A 21,327-nucleotide genomic window follows, 5' to 3' on the forward strand; every position below is an offset into this window, starting at 1 on the left:
TTTGAGACAGGGTTTTTCTCTGTGTAGCCTTGGCTGTCCTGGAACTCACTCTGTAGACCAGAAGGCTTGAAATTTTTATCATAAGTCTTTGACTTGCTTGGTTAGAGTTACCCAAAGATGTTTTATATTAGAAGCTGTTGTGAAAGGTGTCAGTCCATATGTCATTTGTGTATAGGAAGACTGTATCCAGCCCCTTTGCTGGAAGTGTTTATCAGCTGTAGGAGTTCCCTGGTGCAAGTTTTAGGAATACTCATGTATAGTATCATACAATCTAAAAATAATGATCCTTTGACTTCTTCCTTTCCAGTTTGTATCCCTCTGGTCTCCTTCCTTAAGACTTGACATACTATATTGAATAGCTAAGGAGAGAGTGGACAACTTCATCTTTTTCTTAATTTTATTGGACTTGTTTTGAGTTTCTCTGCATTTAAGTTGCTCTTGGCTATGGGTTTGCTGTAAACTGCCTTTATGATGTTTAGTTATGCCCCTTATGTCAGCAGTTTCTTTAGGACTTAAAAAGGCATGTTGGATTTTGTCAAAGACTTTCTGTACCTAATCATGTGGTTCTTTTCTTTCTGTTTGTTTATATGATAGATTACATTTACTAATTTTTATATATTGAACCATCTCTGGGATGAAGCCTACTTGATCTTGGTAGATGTAGATGATCTTTTCTGCATGTTCTTAGATTTGGTTTGCAAGTATTTTATTGAATATTTTTGTATCAGTGTTCATAAGGGAAATTTGTCTGTAAATCTCTGGGGTTTGTTTAGTCTTTATGTGATTTCAGTATTAGGGTTAATTGTGGCCTCATGAAATCAAATAAACAGTGTTTCTTCTGTTTTTATTTTGTGGAATAATTTGAAGAGCATTGGTGTTAACACTAAAGTCTGGTAGAATTATGCCTTAAAATTATCTGGGTTTTGGCCCCCCCCCCCCATTTTTTCTTTTAAAAGACTGTTAATGATTGCTTCTATTTCATGAGAGGTATAAGCCTATTTAAATTGTTTATCAAATAGTACTTTAACTTTGTTAAGTAGTACCTATAAAGAAGGTTATTCTTTTGGATTCTCTAATTTGGTAGAGTACAGATTTCTCTCTTTTTTATTAGATATTTTCTTTATTTACATTTCAAATGGTATCTCCTTTCCCACTTTCTCCTCTGGGGGGAACAAAACTGTTTCCTCCTCCCTCTTCCTGTTCACCAACCCACCCTCTCTTGCTCCCTAGCCTGGCATTCCCCTACACTGGGGCATAGAACCTTCACAGGACCAAGGGCCTCTCCTCCCATTGATGACTGACTAGGCCATCCTCTACTACATATGCAGCTGGAGCCATTGGAGTACAGATTTTAAAAAGTATGTCCTTAATGATTTTCTGGATTTCCTTTGTGTCTGTTGGTCTCTCTCCCATTTTTCTGAATTTGTTCATTGGATTTACCTTCTTCCCCCTTGTTGATTTTTCTCATAAAGCCAACTCTTTTTTTCATCGAGTCTTTGTATTCTGCTTTTTGATTCCAGCTTTCAGTTTATTTCTTGCTGTCTACTCATGGGTGTGCTTGCTTCTTTTTGTTTTAGAGCTTTCAAGTGTGCCATTAAGTTGCTAGTATGAGATCACTCCAATTTCTTTATGTAAGCACTTAACTGCTATGAAGTTACTCTTGGCACTGATTTTATTGTGTCCCATAAGTTTGGGTATGCTGTGCATTCATTTTCAGCACATTCTAGGAAGTCTTTAATTTCTTTAGTTTTGTCTTAACTCATTTTTCATTCAGTAGAGGATTGTTTAGTTTTCATGAGTTTGTAAGTGTTCTCTTATTTCAATTGTTGATATCCAGCTTTAATTTATGGTGATCTGATAGGATGCATGGAGTTATTTCTGTTTTCATATATATGTGTCCCAGGTATGTGGCCAATTTTGGAGAAAGTTCTGTGAGATGCAGTGAAAGAAGGTGTGTGTGTAATGTTCTGTAAATATCTGTTAGGTCTGTTTGTTTTATAATATCTTTTAGGTCCAGTATTTTCTCTGTTTTTCTCTGGATGGCCTGTCCATTGGTAAGAATGGGATAATGAAGTCTTTCACTGTAAGTGTGTGAGGTTCAGTATATGATTTAAGCTATGATAGTGTTACAAACTTGGGTGTCCTTGTGTTTGAGTCATAGATGTTAAGAATTGAAATGTCATCTTGGTGAATTTTTCCTTTAAGTGTACAGTGTCCTTTCCTATCTCTTTTGATTAGTTTTGGCTTGAAGTCTATTTTGTTAGCTATTAAAATGGCTACAGCAGCTTGCTTCTTAGATCCATTTGCTTGGAATATCTTTTTCTAACCCATTACTCTGAGGTAATGTCTATCTTTGTTGAGATGTGTGCCTTGGGTACAGCAGCAGGATGGATTCTGTTTTTCACATCCATTTTGTTTTTATCTTTTTATTAGGGAAATTGTGAGGTATCAGTGACCAATATTGGTGTTATTTTTGTTGGTGGTGGTGGTGTGTGAATGAGTGTGTGTGTGTTTTCCTTTTGCTGGTGTGAGATTGTTTCCTTTGTTTTCTTCGGTGTAACTCCAACCACCTTAGGTTGGAGTTTTCCTTCTAGCAACTTCCGTAGGACTGGATTTGTAGATAGATACCATTAAAATTTGACTTTATCATGGAATATCCTGTTTTCTCAATTTATGGTGATGGAAAGTTTGCTAGGTAAAGTAATTTGGGCTGGCATCTGTTGTCTCAGAATCTGCAGCACATCTCTTCAGGCTCTTCTGGCTCATAAGAGTCATTGAGAAGTCAGGTGTTATTCTAATGGGTCTGTCTTTATGTTTTGGGCCTTCTTTTTTCTTACAGCCTTTAATATTCTATCTTGTGTACATTTTGTGTTTTGATTATTATGTGCTGAGGAGACATTCTTTTTTAGTCCAATCTATTTCATGTTCTGTATGCTTCTTGTACCTTTATAGGCATCCCCTTTTATAATTTTGTAGAAAACATTTTCTGGACCTTTGAGCTGGGCTTCTCATCCTTCCTTTATACCTATTATTCTTAGGTTTGGTCTTTTTGGTGCCTCAAATTTTCTGGATTTTTTTTTTTTTTTGGGTGGGGATGGGGGTCAAGTTTTTAAGATTTAACATTTACTTTAACTGATGTAACCATTTCTTCTATCCTATCTTCAGTGCCTGGGAGTCTCTTTTCTGTTCTTGTATTCTGTTGGTGAAGCTTACATCTGTTGTTCCTGTTTGAATTCTAAATTTTTCACTTTCAGAATTCCCTCAGTTTGGGTTTTCTTTTTTTATTCTGTTTCCAATTTCAGATCTTGAACAGCTGTATTTATTTCCTTACATTGTTTGTGTTTGCCTGGATTTCTTTAAGAACCCCTATCATATTCCTAAAGGCTGTTTTTAGGACTTTTTCTTGTGCTTCAACTATGTTGGAATATTCGAGGCCTGCTGTAGTGGGATAGCTGGGCTCCAGAGGAGACATACTGCCTTGGCTGTTAGTGTGTCTTTACATTGTTGTCTTAACATCTGGGATTGAGATTATTAGAGGTCTAGGTGCTGATTTTGTCTCTGTTAGATGGGTGTTTCGTTCCTTGGGTTTTGTTTCTTTGGATTTTTGGAGAGTGTGGTGGCCTGTTTTCCTGGCCGGTTCAGGTGGTGTATTCACAGGGAATACTTGCTGGTGCTGGAGGCTGGGATACTGGGATGAATTAGGGGAAGGAAGGTTAGAGGAAAAGGTCCTTGTGATCTGTTGGCTATGAGGTCCTAGAGGAAAGAGAACCACAACCAGTTTCCTGGGGATGAGACTGGAGCCTTAGGTGAGGTGTGGGTCTGCCTTCATTCAGCCTACTTGCCCTGGGAGGAGTGGCAGGGGTTGCCTGCTGGATTGGGATCTGGGAGGAAGCAACAGATTGGGGGAAGGCAGGCTGAAAGAAATGCTGCAGCTGGTGTTCTATTGCAGTGCTAGGGATGAGACTGGGGGCGGTTCAGTCTTGGGGAACAGAGAGAGAGGAGGAGGTCTGCAGGCAGCCTGCCTGGTTTTTTGGCAGGTATGGCCTGTAGTTTAGCATGAAGCATCCACTGGAGTTGTTAGCTGGGACATAGTGACTAGTGGTGGGAGGGAAGTTAGGGAGCGGAATGGTTGAAGAAACTGACAGGAAGTGGATGAAGTAAAGTATTAATAGCTCTTTTTGTGAGGAATGGTCGATAGAATGTTAAGGGGCACTAGTCTCCTTTGAAGAATCCCTGCAACAATGATGATTTCTTGCTCCTTTAGGTGAACTAGCTTAGTGTTTGCAAAGGTGCAGCTAACCCACAAGGCTGCTTTTTTCTCATCACTGTCTGACCTCTCCCTCTGCCCTAATGAGGGGTACAGGACTTGGGCACATTTAGTTCTTCCTATAAGTTAAGGTGGCATCCTAGGGACCTTGGGGTTCCACCATGTAGCTACCAAGGAGGACCACTCTGATCAGTAATTATAACACCACTAATTTGAAGAGAATCTGCCAATTTTTTGCTCTGTTGTCACCATCTCCATCATGAAATTCATAGGGTAGAAATGTGCTTTGGGGGGCCCCACCAAACATATAATGGTTTCTCTGTGTAGCCTCTGTGCTGCCCTAAAACTCACCATGTAAACCAGGCTGGCCCCAAACTCATAGAGATCTATCTGCCTCTGCCTACAAAGTACTGTATAAAAGACATAAGTTACTATGGCCTTCTATATTTTGGGATTTTTTTTTTTCCAGCCCCTGGAAGAAGAGGTTGTGTTGGCAATTGGTGGGGACTGTCCCTATATTTTTCTAAGCCTTCTAGGTTGGATTTAGTAAAAAATGCCTCCTTTGGTTTGACTCTCCAAAGAAGAGACTGGCTTCAAAGCCTATCTTTTTTTTTTTTTTTGGTTTTGTTTCTGTTGGTTTCCCTGCACATGTGTTTGTGTGAGGTTGTAGGGTCCGCTAGGATTGAAGTTACAGACAGTTGGGAGCTGCTATATGTATGGCTGCTGGGAATTGAACCCGGTTCTGTGGAAGGGAAGTCAGTGCTCTTAACCACAGAGCCAAGTCTAAAGCTCCAAAGCCTATCTAGTTAGTTAGTTAGTTAGTTAGTTAGTTAGGTTTGTTTGTTTGTTTGTTTGTTTGTGGCTGTAGAACTCACTTGTGTAGACCAGGTTGGCCTCAAACTCACAGAGATCCACTTTCCTCTGCCTACCGAGGGTTGGGATTAAAGGTGTGTAATGCCACCGTTGCATGGCTCCAAAGCCTATCTAATATATTAAGAAGTCCTATGACATTGAAGTTATTATTTTCTTTGTTATAGGATATTAAGGTGGGAAACTGAGAAGTCATTTATAAATGTACTGCTATTTCACAATTGCTTAGCATGAGACAGGTTACTCTGCCCAGGGGTTGAGTCTCAAGAGCCCTTAATGTGTGCCTTCTTACAAAGCACTGTGGTTTATCACTTAAGAATAAATACTAGCTCTCATACTCTTTGCTGGCCACACAGTCATCTAGTTTCTCTGAGGTCATCTTCTGCAGCATGAATCCTTACACATCCCAGACTTCCTACATATTATTATTTTCAAGCTATGGAAGTTAAGCTTCTGTAACTTCGCTTTTGCTGTTTCCACTTCCATTGCATGTGGACTGACTTTATTTTGTCCCTCTTAATAAGATTAGAATTTCTGATGATTCCACTAAGGGGCACACACAGGTTATTGGATACGCTGGAACTGAAGAGTTAGTGGTTGTGAGCTGTTGATATGGGTGCTGGGAATCTAACCTGCATTCTCTGCAAAAGAGTAAATACTCTTAACCCCTGAGCCATCTCTTCTGCCCCAATAAATGCTTGCTTTATAAATCAACAAAGAAATTTTTTTGTTGTTCCTTTGCCTAAGGAGCTATAATTATTTCCTTGTAGTGTTCAAAACTTTATGAAGTAAAAACTAGTAAACAAAATCAGAAGACTATTCATTTTCACATGGATTTGTTTTCTTCTACTAATTCACACCTCATACACAAGCACAGTATAATACATGATCCTGTGTGCCATGAAAGTGGCAGTCATTTAAGATAGCACTGTAAATTGATACAGGCATTTGGGAAAGCAATTAGGCAGTATATCTCAAGAGCTGTAAAAATGTTCAAGCATATAGCCAGTAATTCTCCTGGGAATTTATCCCAAGAAAATATCAGTATATAGAATCAGCTTTCCCTCAGATGATACTATTTATAATAATGAGGAGTTGAGAAAAGCTACAATGACCACCAGTCCTAGACTATTATAAATCCATTTAGTTATTAAAGCAGTAGTTCTTCAGAATGATGCTCATTAAAAACTCTGGACAAATAAAGATGCTGTTATATGTACATGTTAGATAATGCTATTTGGGAAAAAAGTTTATGCTGTGCATGGTTGTGTATGTCAGTAATCTTAGCACTTCACAATAAGTGTGAAGCAGGAGTTGAGTGCCATCTTGAGTAAAAAACAGAAGGCATGCCTCAAGAAATAGCAAATTAAATCGAACATGTGATCTAACTATGTAATACACAAGAAAAAGCTGGAAGGAAATAATAGCACATTGATAATAGTAATTAATATACTCTAAGAAAAGTGTAGGCTCATGTGGGTTGTTTGGGGGTGGGTATGGTAATTTCAAATAGTAGGCATTAAATGAAGCAAGTTCTTATTCAAATGACTGAGTAGGCATTTAGAAATAAAGTACATTTTAAAAATCTTGATTTTCATTTTAAGCAAGAAACAGTGTAATAATTTAGTGACAGGATTGATTTTAATAATTCTAGTAATAATAAAGATGGGGCTGGGTGATGGTGGTGTATTCCTTTAGTTCCAGCACTCAGGAGATGGGCAAATCTCTGAGTTCAAGGACACCCTCATCAGGACAGCCAAGGCTACATAGAGAAACTCTGCTTCAAGGAAAAAAGAGATAGTGGCTGCAGGGAGAGATGGTTCAGTGGTTAATAGTGCTTACTGTTCTTGCAGTTTCCTTAAAAGAGTATGGATCACAGGCTGGCTGAGATGGCTCAGCAGGTAAGAGCACTGACTGCTCTTCAGGTCCTGAGTTCAAATCCCAGCAACCACATGGTAGCTCACAACCGCCCCAAATAAGATCTGATGCCCTCCTCTGGTGTGTCTGAAGACAGCTACAGTGTACTTATATATAATAATAAATAAATCTTTTTTTAAAAAAAGAGTATGGGTCACTAACATTTTGAAAATAATTTAAGAAGCCAAATCAGCAAGATTTGGTGAGTGACTTAGTATGTGGTGAGAATGTATATGTCATGTAGAGATATAGGAAGTTTATCGACATGTCCAAAGTGACATAGCTAGTAAGTATTTGTTCTTGCATTTAAGCCCTGGTGCTTCCAAAAAGCTCTTTCACTTGGTGAGAACTTGGGGGCAGGGGGATGCTGGGGAAAGAACCCATGACTTATGTTTTTATTTAAATGAGTTGTTATAGCATAAAAATTTGTTTAATACAGTCTGTTTTCTGAGGGGAAATAGAGCCAGGAAAGATTAGTTCTAAGACAGTAACAGGGGTAAAGGACCCCAGATACTCGTAGCGACATCAGTTGAACTGAGGAGTTTGGAAGTCCATGATAGCACCATACGAGTAATCATTTGAGCTAGCTGGGTTTGCTAAGTTGTAGTTGTTCATTGGTTGGCCTTGGCTTGATGTTCATGACAGTAGGAGCTCTTCAATTTAAGTACGAACAAATAACACTGTGTTATGCACAAATGACCATCATGTCATTGCTATGATCCTTAAGTTATTCCTGAAAGGAAATGGTTTTCTGAGCTATACGGTGCTGCATTCTTATACCTACCCCATGCAGACTAATTCAACAAAAGAACGTTTTAAACATTACTCTGGAGTTGGTGTCCAGTCCTTCAAATCCAGTTCATACTGACTTTTTCACTGTGTTACATAGAGCAACTACTTTTGTCTTTGTACTGTTGTCTACTCATGTGTAAAGTGGCTTATAATTGCTTAAGATTGTTGCATATGAATTTGGTTGCCTTAGTGAAGGTCCTTGTAGCTTTATGAAAGATTTGGACTTGATTCTTGACAGTTGGAAAGCTCTGAAAGGTTTTCAATAGAAGAGTAGGGACATATTTGTCTGACCATATAAGCAGATACTGTTTTGTAGTTCATGTTACACAAGGGACAAAAGGAGCTGGGCATGGTATCTCATATCTATAATCTAACCCTCATCAGGCCGAAATAGGATTGCTACAAATTCAATGCCATCCTGGCCCACAGAGTGAGATCCTGTTGTCAAGATTCCCCACCCCGACTCAAGCCCCCCCACCCCCTGAACTGTGAACCAAATTCTGTTTACCCTAGATAGGGTACCAATGACAGAGTAGTTTAGTGAAAACAGTGAATTCTTTGGGAGATGACTTACCACAGTGTAGGTAGGCAGGTGAGGGGTTACTTATGGGAGTATGAGTGACTCAGAAGGCAACAGCATCACTGTTAAGTCTACCCCTTCACAGGTGACAATTCTGGAGCTCTCCGCACAATTTATAGGTACTCTCAGGGAGACAGACTTCTCTCCCTGGCAATTGTTGCTGCTCATATAACTTTGGACCAGGCCTTGTGGATCTTGAAGTCTTTGTGAGCCTTATGAAATTCCTTTACTTCATGAGTCTTATGAGTGTATTGTGTCCCATCTGTGTCCTACTGTTCTCCCTCTGTCCCCCCAAATGTTTCAGTTTGGAGAAAATAGCTATATGGAAAGGGCTGGAGAGATGGTTCAGTGGGTTCGAGTGGTCATTGGTTTTATTGAAGATCTGAACTCACTTTCCAGCACCTGTGTTGATGTGTTCATAACCACCTACAACTCCAGCTCTAAGGGATCTAATGCCCTCCTGTGGCATTTGCAGGCATGGTACTCACATACCCAAAATTTGCTCTTTATTAGAAATCTTTTAAAAAAAAAAACCAAACTTTTATTGCAATAAATTAATGAAATAAAATAACTGGAATTATTTTGAGTGGGCCTCTTTACCCTATTTGTGCCACTGTGGGATGATTCTCAGATCCTGTGTTAGTCAGTTTTCTTAGACTAATACCTGTGATAAATTATTATTTAATAAGCTAACTTAATAAATATTTTGGCTTGCAGCTTAGAGGTTTTAGCCCATAGTCAGTTGTCCCTTTGCATTGTGCCCATGGCAAGAGTGCACAGTGAACCAGAATTGCTGACAGGATAAGCCAGGAAGCAAAGACCTCCCTCTAGATCTCAGCTCTCAAAAGTTCAGTCACCTCCCAGTGATACCAAGCCAGGAACAAGCCTTAAGTGCATGGCTCTTTGATCATTCACCATCCAAAGTATAGCAGAGTGCTAAATTATGTTTGACTGCACACCCATATATCCATCTGAATATAGAAAAAAAATAATGTATTTGTTTTAGGATCAAGACTTTTGTGAGGCTGTTAGGGGTGGTGGTCAGAATTTTCAAGGAGGAGTGTTATAATGAGGAAAATATTGATTCCACATGAAAGGATTTTAATCAACTACCCTTAATCTTGAGAGGTAATATCCTTGGTTGCAGTGCCCATTTGTGCCATTCTGTCCTGCTCTAGCTCTCTGTCTACCTGCCTGGGTGGCTCTACCTCTGAAGGCTTGTATCAGCTTTCCACACTTATGGGGTCTGCTTACCTGCAGGTACATAACACCTCAGGCAGCACAGCACAGGATCGCCTTTCACCTTCACAACACCTGTACTGCAAGGGGACAGGACAAGGATTTTATTTCTTCTTTACAGGTGGGGAAACTTAAGGTTTTTGTTGTTTTGAGACAGGTTACATTGTCTAACTGGGCCTGTTTATCTGCCATGGTGCTGGGGGAATTAGACACTGGAATTAGAAGTCTGAACTACTGCACCTGGTAGGGGAACCTTGCGCTTTGAAGAAGTAAAATACCTTCCCATAGTCTCATAGCTAATAGAGGTAGGATTTAGGTCCTAGGGCTAACTTAAGGCCTGATACAGGGTAGGGTTAGAGGACCCTCTTTGTCATTCTAGTATAGATAGGCCCAGATAGGTGACATGTATACAATCTTGGCACAGTAGAGATTCCAACAGACATGCTCAACAGGGATACCTTATACTTTCAACCCTCAAGGCTTTCTTGTCCATTTAGAGATGGTTTTTTGAGACAGGGTTTCTCTGTGCAGCCCTGGCTGTCCTGGAACTCATTCTGTAGACCAGGCTGGCCGCAAACTCAGAAATCTACCTGCCTCTGCTTCCCAAGTGCTGGGATTAAAGGCATGCGCCACCACTGCCTGGCCTCTAAATACAATTTTTTAAAAAGAGGATTAGCATATTTCTTCAAGGTTACATCATATAGATAATATCAGCTGTGATGAATGGAAGTGGTTTCAAAAAACACAGGTCATGGCTTCTCACAAAGAGATTTAAGTGTTGACTTTTGCTTAATGGCAGGGTGTGTATGTTTTTGTTTGTTTGTTTACTACTAATTTTGTTTTTTTGAGATAGTCTCTCTATATAGCCTTGATTGTCCTGGAACACATTATGTAGGTTAGACTTGCCCTAAACTTTTGAGAGATATTCTTCCTACAGTGCTATAGTTAAAGACATCAACAACCATGGCTGCTTATTTTGTCTTTAAAAATATATATTTAAACGATTTTATTTTATGTGTTTGACTGTTTTGCATGTGTGTGTGTCTTTGTACCACATGTTTACAGTGCCCATGGAGGCCAGAAGAGAGCATTGACTCTTTTGGAACTGGAATTATAGTTGTTATCTGCTTTGTGGGTGCTAGAAATTGAACCTGGGTCCTCTGGAAGAGGGCCAGTGCTCTTAACTGGTAAGCCATCTACAGCCCAGGCCATGTATTTAAAGGCAACTTACAGCAGGCTGTGTCCTCCTTTGCTAGCCACAGTCTTAGGTGTATAGCAGCTTTGGGAAATGACATTGGTATTCCTTTTACTCTTCTAGATAAAAAGAGAAGTTGATTTACAAACAGCCTGATACAAGACAGAACATAATAAAAGGGGTTAGGAACATACTAAAGTGATTAAAATACTTATTTATCTGTGTTTTATTAGGCCCAGATAGGTGACATGTATACAATCTTGGCACAGTAGAGATTCCAACAGACATGCTCAACAGGGATACCTTATACCTTATTTATCTGTGTTTTATCTATGAAAAGACACTATGACCACTGAAGCTCTTACAAAGAAAAATGTCTAATTAGGGCTAGTTTACAATTTCAGAGGTTTATTCATTATTGTCATGGCAGGAAACATGGCAGTGTGCAAGTAGACATGGTGCTAGAGTAGGAGCTGAGAATTCTATATCCAGATAGGCAACAAGAAGTGAGCTGCCTTCGGACCTCAAAGCCTGCCCACACAGTGACACACTTTTCCAGCAAGTCACACCTACTCCCAACAAAGCCATACCAACCTAATAGTGCCACTTCTTGTGAACCAAGCATTACACATGAGTTTATGAGGCCATTCCTATTCAAACCACCACATTATGCAAACAGAGGATCTTGAGTTTGGATCTCCAGTGCCCACCTAAAAGCCAGGCTGTGGCATTACATGTTTTTGACCCTGATGCAGGGTTCCAGAGATAGGCAGATCTGGAAGGTATTGTAGCAAATATGAGCTCCAGGTTCAGTTTCAAATAAGCAATAAAGACATCCTAACAACCTCTGCTGTCCACATGTGTGCACTTGAGTGAGCACACATCATACACAGAACTGTGCACAAATACGCATACACATACATACATACATACATACATACATACATACATACATAGGGATACGTATGTATCTAAATTAAAAGGCTAGGACATGGCCTTTCAATCCTATCTGATATCCTTATTCTTTTGGTGCGCAGAGAACCAAGCCATAAATATAATTCTTCTGGAATATGTACTTTTCTTAGGCCTCTGGCACTAGAGCAACCACTCTAGTCCTTGTTAAACCTAAATTGTCTTCCCTTATACATGTCCTACAGAGTAGATAACCAAGATAAATTACCTCTAAAAGAACATGTCCTTGGCCTTCCTATTCTCCTAACTCTTAGATAGAAAAGGATGATGGTGGCAGTTTTTATAAAGTAGTCTTGACACCAAAGTCCAAAAAATTCAAGCTAAATGACTTGAAAGAGATGAAATTAATTTCTTTCTTTTTCTCTCCCCTTCCCCACTTTGTCTTTATAGAGTTTGATAGGGCAGAGCCTAGAGCCATTCTTTAAATTATAGCCCATCTGTTATTGGTAGCTCACTCTTAAGTGTAAAAATTGAGAGTAACTACTCAGAAACATTGGTTGTTTAACATTTCTTTGTATCAGTACTTAATAGAACTTAAAAAAATACAAAACATCCTTCATGTATAGTTTTGAGAAATACAGACTTACTTGGTTTGTATGACAATGTAGAAAAGATCTTCACTCTTATTAAATTACCAATACCTATCTCAAAGAGTTGCTTTATAGCTGATGTGGTGGTAAATATTTAGGTTACTTAAAATATGTGCCTCGTCATGCCTTGTGTGCACATTACTTAATCCTCTTCCCCACTCTGAAGCAAGTCTTGCTGTCACCCTCATTTTTCTGAGACTTAGAGTATGTTATAGGGCAGTCAGTGATTAGGAATCTGGACAGAGCTATGCCATTTTCTGCAGAGAATGTACACAGGAACTCTTTGTCCCTCTACTTTTTATGTGTGTCACCAGAGCTAGAGTTCTAATTGTATTACTGACCTAACTTAGTTTTGACCTTAAACAAGTAGCTTTATCAGGATCTTAATTTTCTTATTTCTTTTCCATGATAAAGGGGCCATATTTTATCATTTTATATTCCTTAGTTTCTAGCATGACAAGGGTTAACATACAGTGGATGTTAAATACTGTGGCCACTGATTATAATGGAGGCTCTGGAAAAGTCCTTCAAGACTGTTTTATCTGAACATCCCACATACTTGATCTTCTGGCTTTCCCCTAGAGGATCACACTTTATATCATTCACCTAACTATATATATGATCTTATTTCCTCAATGTGTATTTGTCTTAGGCAGTCTCTAACCTGACTACTTTGAGATAACAAACACAGTTCTGTGAAATGTATCTAAACCACTAGGGTTAATATAAGGTAAGGAAGGGACTGGCTCAAAAGTCAGGAAAAGTACTCTTGTCCACTCTTACTCAAGGAGGTGTGGGCTTAGGGTAACCCCGTTTGGCCTGAGTAATGGCTATAGTCTAGAGCAAGATTTCCATGCGCTATAGTGGGGTCTTCAGTAATTGGAACATGGCGCCTTCCAACTTATAATGGATAGCTGAACTAGAGGGGCATTTGTCATTGCCTGACTTCTCTGTGGGAGAAAGGCTCGTAAGTCATAGCTGACAAACCCTTTGATGAGTTTTAAACTTCATTTACAGCAAAGAATAGCTATAATCAAGCAACAGCAAGCAGTGACTAATCTTGCCACATTATCACAGTGAGGAGCCAGCTTTGGGAGGTATGAAAAGTGGCAGAGGGCTAAATCGCAGTTTTACAGCTAAGTGCTGATTGGCTCTTGGGCTTGTGAGTTTGCTCTAAGAAATAAATTTGCCTAAAGGATCAGAAACTGACCAACTCTATGCTCTCACTCATATTTCTGTCAGGTCTGGCTTGAGTAGCACTAACTTGTCTTTGGTTACATTGAACACCATCATCTACTTCATAGTGACAGGCTTTTGTGGTCTAAAATCTAATGTTTTGTGTGTTCCAGAGAATGACTTATCATAGTCACACTTTTGGTTTTGAGCAAGTGAGCTAAGTATATAGCAGTTCAAAATAAAAGAGTAAATAGCAAATAATAGATACATAGATAGCCAAGCAAAACATCTTTTAGGTTCTTAGAACATCCAGCAGAAAGACTAGGGGAGCTTCTTTAAGTCTGTATGTTATTTACAGAAGCAGCTGAGAAGGGCTAAGCTTGAAAGACGTCATTCTGTATATTTTTCCTACAGTTTCTTGCTACCACCCAGTGGTAATTCATCTGACATAGCCTTCCGTTTGGTAGATCTTTCTTCCATGTTCCTTCCCTTTCTGATTACCTACGCTGCTCTGCTTAGGCTACTTCTGGGGCAGTGGACTTGAACCAGGGCACATTTGCTTTCAGAGCATGTGAGTGTCCCCCATTTGACTGAGTCTAGTTACCAGACTACTTGCTAGATGAATAGACACACAGTTCATTTGCTGATCCTCGGTCCATGATTGGCTTAGGATTTGGGTCTCTAGCTATGATTAGATGAATAACTGTGTTTGGTGATTTATTATTTTAAGTCAGTTTGGAAGATATTAAGATAGTCACTTACCCACTGGTTGTTGCAGTTCTCGGTTAATTGTTAAGGAACAGTCCTCACAGATTCTAAGCTTCCATGTAAAGCCATAGTCAAAAGTCGATACAGGAGAAGTGGGACATACACTCTGGCCATGTCATGGAGAGATGACTGAGACCTAGTCCAGCCTTCTGGTGTCCCTTCAGGTCCTACTACGTGGTAACAACATTGAAATAGTACAGAACTAGGGCTTTATGGCACAAATGAGTGAGGATGGCCAAGGCAAAGCCTGGAATCCTTTTGCTATGATAGTGTGATAGGCACAGAAAGGAAACACTGTTGAAGTTTGTAGATCCTAGACACTACTATGGGATAACAGCATTAGTGTAGACTTTGAGTTCAGTTAAGGATGTGAGGGTTTGGTTTGGTGCAGTTTGAGAGGTTTCAGTCAATGTTTAGTTCTTTGTTTCTGAGTCTGTAGTCAAGCAGAATGTCATGGTAGATAGAGGGAGCATGTAAAACAGTTAGCTAGAAGCAGAGACACAGAAAAGAACAAGAAATGCATGCTTCAAAGACATGATTTCAGTGATTTAAATCTTCCGACCAGGTGCTGTCCCCCTATTAGCACGTTCTTTGTGGACTAGGCTGAGCTGGAACTCAGAGATCTGCCTGCCTCTGCTTTCTGAGTGCTGGGATTAAAGGCATGCACCCCCACCACATGGCAACATTCTGTTTCTTAATACCTACCAGCACTGACATTATACTGATAATACTTAATTTTTATTTCCTTTTTTATTCTTTTTATTATTTATTTAGGTAGTATTTTGAGGCAGGGTCTCTCAATGTAGACCTGACTGTCTTGGAACTTGCTGTATAGATTAAATATATTTGGGTTCTCTAGAGGAATAGAACTTACAGAATGAATCTCTCTATATATTATAGAAAGGGTATTTATTAGAATGACTTACAGGCTGTTGTCCAGCTAATCCAATCAATAATGGCTGTCCTGAACAGAAGGCCCCAAGAATCTAGTAGTTGTTCAGTCTATGAGGCAGGATGTGTCAGCTGATCCTCAGTATACACTGGAATCCCAAAGCGGTAGGATTTAATGCCAGTGAAGGAATGGGCTTGCTAGCAGAAGCGAGAGCAGGCAAAGAGTGAGCTTCCTTCCGTGTCCTTCATGTAGGTTACCAGCAGAAGGCGTGAACCAGATTAGAGGTGGATCTTCTAATCTCAGAAGATCTGGATTAAAGGCATATTTTCCCACCTCAAAGATCCAGATTAGAAGTGGGTCTTCCCACTTAAGATGATGTAATTAAGAAAAATCCCCAGGCTGGATGTGGTATTGTACGCCTTTAATCTTAGCACTTGGGAGATAGAAGCGGACAGATCTCTGAGTTCAAGCCCAGCCTGGTCTACAAAGCAAGTCCAGCACAGTCAGGGCTACACAGAGATACCCTGTCTTGAACCACTATCCCATCCCCTGCAAAAAAGAAAAAGAAAAAAAAAGGAGAAGAAAGAGAGAAGAGAAAAGAAAAAGAGAAAAATCCCTCAGAAGAGCCCAGCTGCTTGGACAACCAAGAATAGCTGTCACACTAGGCTCTGTCATACACAAGAGTGCTGCCTGCTTCTGCCTCTAGAGTGCTGAAAATTAAAGATGTATATCACCATGCCCAACTTAATATTTTTTACTCAAACTTTTAAAAAATATATAATTTTTATTTTATGTTCATTGGTGATTTTACCTGCATGTATGTCTGTGGAAGGGTATTAGAAGCCCTGGAACTAGTTATAGTAGACAGGTGTGAGCTGCCATGTGGGTGCTGAGAATTGAATCCTGGGCCTTCGGAAGAGCAGCCAGTGTTCTTAACTACCGAGATATCGCTCCAGCCCCTAGACTTAAATTTCTTTAAAAATTCCATGTATGTATGTATGTATGTATGTATGTATGTCTATCTGTGGGTGCACATGTGGATGTCAGAGAACAGCAAGCAAGACATGGTTCTCTTCCTCTCCTGTAAATGCCCTACAGATCTAACAAGCTCAGGGCTTCAGGCATGGTGGGTTGTGTCTGTATAGCTGAGCCGTCCCCCTGGCTTCTTAGATACTGTCTCTCTCTGCCAAAGAAGAAATGGTTCACCGTTGGGGACTTTGAAGCCTCGTAAGTGTGAGGGACTTGGCCAAGCTTACAAATTGACAGAACTGGTTTTGGGACTCAATTCTACATAACTCCTAAGTTTATGTTAGTCTTGCTATTTCATTTTATTTTGTTTGTTTTGAGGGAAAAACAAAACTAACAATAACAAAAACTAGGTTCCCAGAAACAAGGCTTTTTAATTTTTATTTTTTGAGACAGGGTCTCACTATGTAGCCCTGGCTGACCTCAGCTAGCAGGATATATACCTGCTGCTGAGATTAAAGGCATGTGCCACCATGCCTGGTGAGAGAGGGCTTCTTGACAAACCAATAGAACACTCTTATTTTTTTTTTCCTCAGCAAGGTCAGCAGGGGGAACACTCAAAAATGGTGGTTGAATGTGAGGTATAGATATTGGGCACTAATATGGGTATAATCCTGTATCTTGAGTAGTTTGTTACAAATGCAGAAGAGCAATTTTATATCGATTAGCCTATTTGATCACAATGCAGGTCTAAGAAGATATTCAGGGAGATGCTTTCTGTTTTCAGAGTAAGGGTGTTATTGTTTATAGAAATGACATGATTTGTTTTGGGTCACATGACAAGCCAAAGTAGAGCCTCCTGGGTCTGTGGCCAGTTCAGCTTGCACTTTTGTGTGGGTAACTGAGAGCTGGAGTTCTCCTGGGAGTGGAAATTGTCAGTACTACTTGGGAAATTAGGCCTGTCTGGCCAGTAATGATCACTTGGGCAGTGTTAATGAGTGGGGGCCTGATGAGTTTAATGAGATTAATAGATGTTCTGTCATCCATGGCTGCCTGGTAACCAGGATCTCTGGACTAAGGAGTCCCTAGATACCAATTGTCTAATTGCTTGGCTTTCTCCAGAGATAGTTGCATATCACTGACAGCTACTTACTGTTGGCTGTCCTAGGGTTATCTAAGGGCAAAGGGAGGAGAATAAAACCAGAAATAACCCACCAGGACTGTCTAAAACTGACTAAAGCAGCATTGGTGCAACAAGACCAAGAGTAGCCACTCCTTCTTGCAGATGAACAAGGGACAGGTCCAGTCCTGGGCAGGCTTAACCAGTCCTACACAGGCTTCAATGCTAGACTTCATCTGAGAGGTGGGATTTGAAGCCTGACAAGGGAGGCATGGCAGAACCAGCATCAGGTTTACAGCACATGAGTCTGGACTGTAAAATGTCAAGTCCCCTGTCAGACTATATTTTAGGATTCCCAGAAAGAGGCTAGATGTGATAGTCCCAGCACTTGCGATGAGGAGGGTCAGGAATGTAAGGTCATCTAGACTATATAGCAAGTTGAAGGCATGCTGCTTTGTCTTTTTAGAAAGTAGAAAGGAGCTAAATTAGGGAAAACATAAAATAGGGGTGGTTTTTAAGCTGGGGATGGTTGGTTTGTGAAGGTGGACATTTGGACCAAATTAGAAAACTAGGCCTGGAAGCCAGGTAATTCGGCACACACCTCAAGGGTTCAGTCTTATTTGACCTCGGGCTTAGGGAGTCAACAGAGTAGCATGCAGCCTACATGCCACGGCGTCATACAAGACTGGGAGGCTGGGGTCTGGACACCAGAGCATGTTCTATGTAGCAGTCACATGCTACTTCCTGTGTCATCTCTAGAGATGAGAACAGGATAACATGATTGGCTCTTCTTGGTATCCTACAAATGTGTTCTAGTCTGATCACAACTCTAGAATGGTCCCGTTAATGGTGGTCTTTGTAGAATAGACAAATACATACAGTTATACTAATTGATCTTGTAAAAGCCTCCATAGTTTGCAAAGGTCTTTTATATTTATTGTCCCAACTCAGATGAGGAGGGAGGTTGGCAGGGCCAAACTGAAGGACCAGCAAACCAGTGAATGCTTCCTTCTTAGTGTGTTAGAGGTTCCCAACAGTCTGAGTGGAACCGGAACCAGGCTGTCCCTATCAGATAAATTGCAGAACCACTGCCTTATATCTAAACTGACATCTCACCACCACCTCTGTCCATACCCTGGGCCTGGGCAGCTCCCTCCTACCAAACAAAGTGGCATCTCTGGCTAAAACTTGATAGTTTTGAGCAGGATCAGTCATCTAGTGTCATGCAGGTCCCTTATAAAGTTCCTTTATATTTGTGGATGAACAAGGAACTTTTGAATGACTCAACATCCAGACAGGAGGATTGTTGTAACTGAAAAGTGAGGATCCTGTTGCTTGTGCAGTATGTTGGGTGTGTTCATGGATAATCAAATCTTCTTTTTGTCCTTCACTGCTTTATGAATGGTGGTGATTGGGGTATAAAAGTAAACTTATTAACAAGAGCCTGTCTCTTCTGAGTTAGTTCTAAAGACTACACCAGCTCTTCATTAGTAGCAGCAAGATAAGCTCTGAGCCCCTTGCTTTGATAATACACATCCAACTCCTGTCAATCCATTGAGTTTATCACAAACTCAGATCTGGGAGCAGTTTCTTTTCTTTATTAGATGCCATGGTTTAGCCTGTGATTTATTTGTAAACAGTGCCACCAGCTGGTGGGAACCAGCCAACATCAAGGCAGGTTGTTGACAGTAGCATTCAGAGAAGACAGTGGAAAGATTACAGGTTCCTCCTCTGAAAACAACTCCCTCCAACCCCCCCCCCCCCATTAGGTATAATAAATAGGCAGGCTGATGAAGGGTTTAAAAATGTATTTTGTTTGGAAGATACTTAGTACCTTCTGAAGCTACCCCAGGAGACAATGCTGGGATTGTACAAACCTGCACCATTTGGCAGAATACGGCCAATAAGTACAAATGTCAAGTCCAAACTGCAAACTTGTACTGGAATTAACATCTTCTTTCTTCTCTTTCTCCTGGGGCTATGCCAAGGTATAACCACACTGCGGAGGGGCCTTGTGAGAAATAGATTATTGCCAGAGTGTAGAGAATGAAGAATACTTGTAGGGGAGGGTCAGTGAGGACCTTGAATCTCAGATTTTTTTTTTTTTTTAAAGGACAGGATTTCCCAGGCTGGCCTGAAATTCACTATGTAGAACAGGTTGGCCTTGAACTCACCTGCCTCTCCTCCTGAGTGCTGGGATTAAAGGCGTGCTTCATTGTGGCCAACAGGGCATACATTTTAAAAAGTCAGGTACTGAGACATGCATTATAATCACAGTGCTGGAGGAGGCAGTTAGGCTTGCTGACCAGGCAGGTTGGCCTATTTCGTGAAGTTAAAACAGTGAAAAACAGTCTCACAAGACAAAACAACAGACAGGTAGACCGAGGAACGATACCAGACTTTGTCTGCCGACCTACACATATACATCTACGCACCCACACAAGTATAAGTTGCTAACTTGTCTCTGAACCGAACAGATTTTGAATCAGTATAAAGTGGATAACCAATAAATTATTAAAGACCATTCTGAGGTAAACATGTTATCTTAACTATTTAAACTGGCTTTACTTCTAGGAAACAGAGTAATGAAGTTGACAGAAATGAGTTTTAAACATGTCTAAGTGCCTCTTATTAGCAAGTTAATAGTCTTACGAGATTTTTTTTTAAACTAGAGTCTATAGCAAACTATATTCACCCATGAATTCTTGGGCTCATTCAGTATTCTATGCTACCCTTACCTATAGTGAATACCTGGGAAGGCCTCTGTAAGCACACCTTTGCAGAATGCCTGGCACAGTGAAGAGTTTACTGGCTAGGTTAGTAATGATGAAATACATTTAGATCAGATTGAGTAATTTTCATACTAGAGGATGTTCCCTAGCAAGCATCTCTTAAAATTTTCATGTATCTTCTTTGCTATATGCTTCTACATTGAAGGAACAAAAAGAAAAGCTGTAGAAAGGTATTAAATTTAGCTTTACAGTGGGGTAACATGTGGTTAAAATGAATTGGTGTCAAGCAGACTGCTGAGTCTCAGCCTTACTAGTTGATTAGCATTGCCATCTTGCAGTGCTGGTTTTCCCATGTACAGTATCATGTGAGTACCAAATGAAGGAGCATTGTAAAGCACCTAGTGTAAGATTAGCAGCCATTAAGTAGCAACTCTTGGTAATGTAACAAGAAAAAAAGATGTATGAACAGAGAGGGATGGGTACCATAGGGATGAGAATATGTAGAGAGGCAAGGAGCAATCCAGGTTAGTAAGGATATGGGCCATGAATATTCCCTGGGCATAGCCTGGGAACCCAGTTTCACATTGGCATTTTCTCTTTCAGGTGGACACCATGTCCTTGAAGATTCAGACCAGCAATGTAACCAACAAGAATGACCCTAAGTCCATCAACTCTCGGGTCTTCATTGGAAATCTAAACACAGCTGTGGTAAAGAAGTCAGATGTGGAGACCATCTTTTCCAAGTATGGCCGTGTGGCTGGCTGTTCTGTGCACAAAGGCTATGCTTTTGTCCAGTATGCCAATGAGCGCCATGCCCGGGCAGCTGTGCTAGGAGAGAATGGGCGGGTGCTAGCTGGACAGACCCTGGGTAAGTTAAATGACTTTCTGTCCTCTGAGTAGCTGCTATCCAAGATTATAAATTTTCAACAGATAAAAATTATATTTGGAATATAAATTGAGTAATTCTTAAATGAGTGCTAAATAGGGTATTGTTTTAGAAGCCCTTTTTTACTGTCCTTGCTTTCTTAGTGCCTCTTTTAACAAGGTGTTTTGTTTTGTATTTTTGGGCATGATAGCAATGCCTTTAATCCCAGCACTTGGGAGGGCAAGTGGATATCTCTCTGAGCTCAAGGTGAGCCAAGGCTACACAGGGGACCCTGTCTCAAAAGAAAAAGTGAATGTGCATACACATGTACATATGTATGTGTGAACCATGACCCTGTGTGGAGGTCAGAGGACAACTTTATGGAG

At 40.3% G+C, this 21,327-nt stretch overlaps 1 protein-coding gene across 3 annotated transcripts in view; it reads left to right on the plus strand.

Moving 5' to 3' along the window:
• Nucleotides 1-21,327, plus strand: part of Raly (RALY heterogeneous nuclear ribonucleoprotein) — an 85,897-nt gene that overhangs the window by 55,617 nt on the left and 8,953 nt on the right. For all 3 annotated transcript variants that reach the window (XM_031372387.1, XM_031372389.1, XM_031372388.1), the window contains one exon: nt 20,680-20,944. In XM_031372387.1, coding sequence (XP_031228247.1) covers nt 20,689-20,944 — 256 coding nt within the window. In that variant the 5' untranslated portion in view covers nt 20,680-20,688. The remainder of the gene's footprint in view (nt 1-20,679; nt 20,945-21,327) is intronic.

This window comes from Mastomys coucha, unplaced genomic scaffold, assembly GCF_008632895.1.
Source record: "Mastomys coucha isolate ucsf_1 unplaced genomic scaffold, UCSF_Mcou_1 pScaffold15, whole genome shotgun sequence".
NCBI classification, from domain to species: Eukaryota; Metazoa; Chordata; class Mammalia; order Rodentia; family Muridae; genus Mastomys; species Mastomys coucha.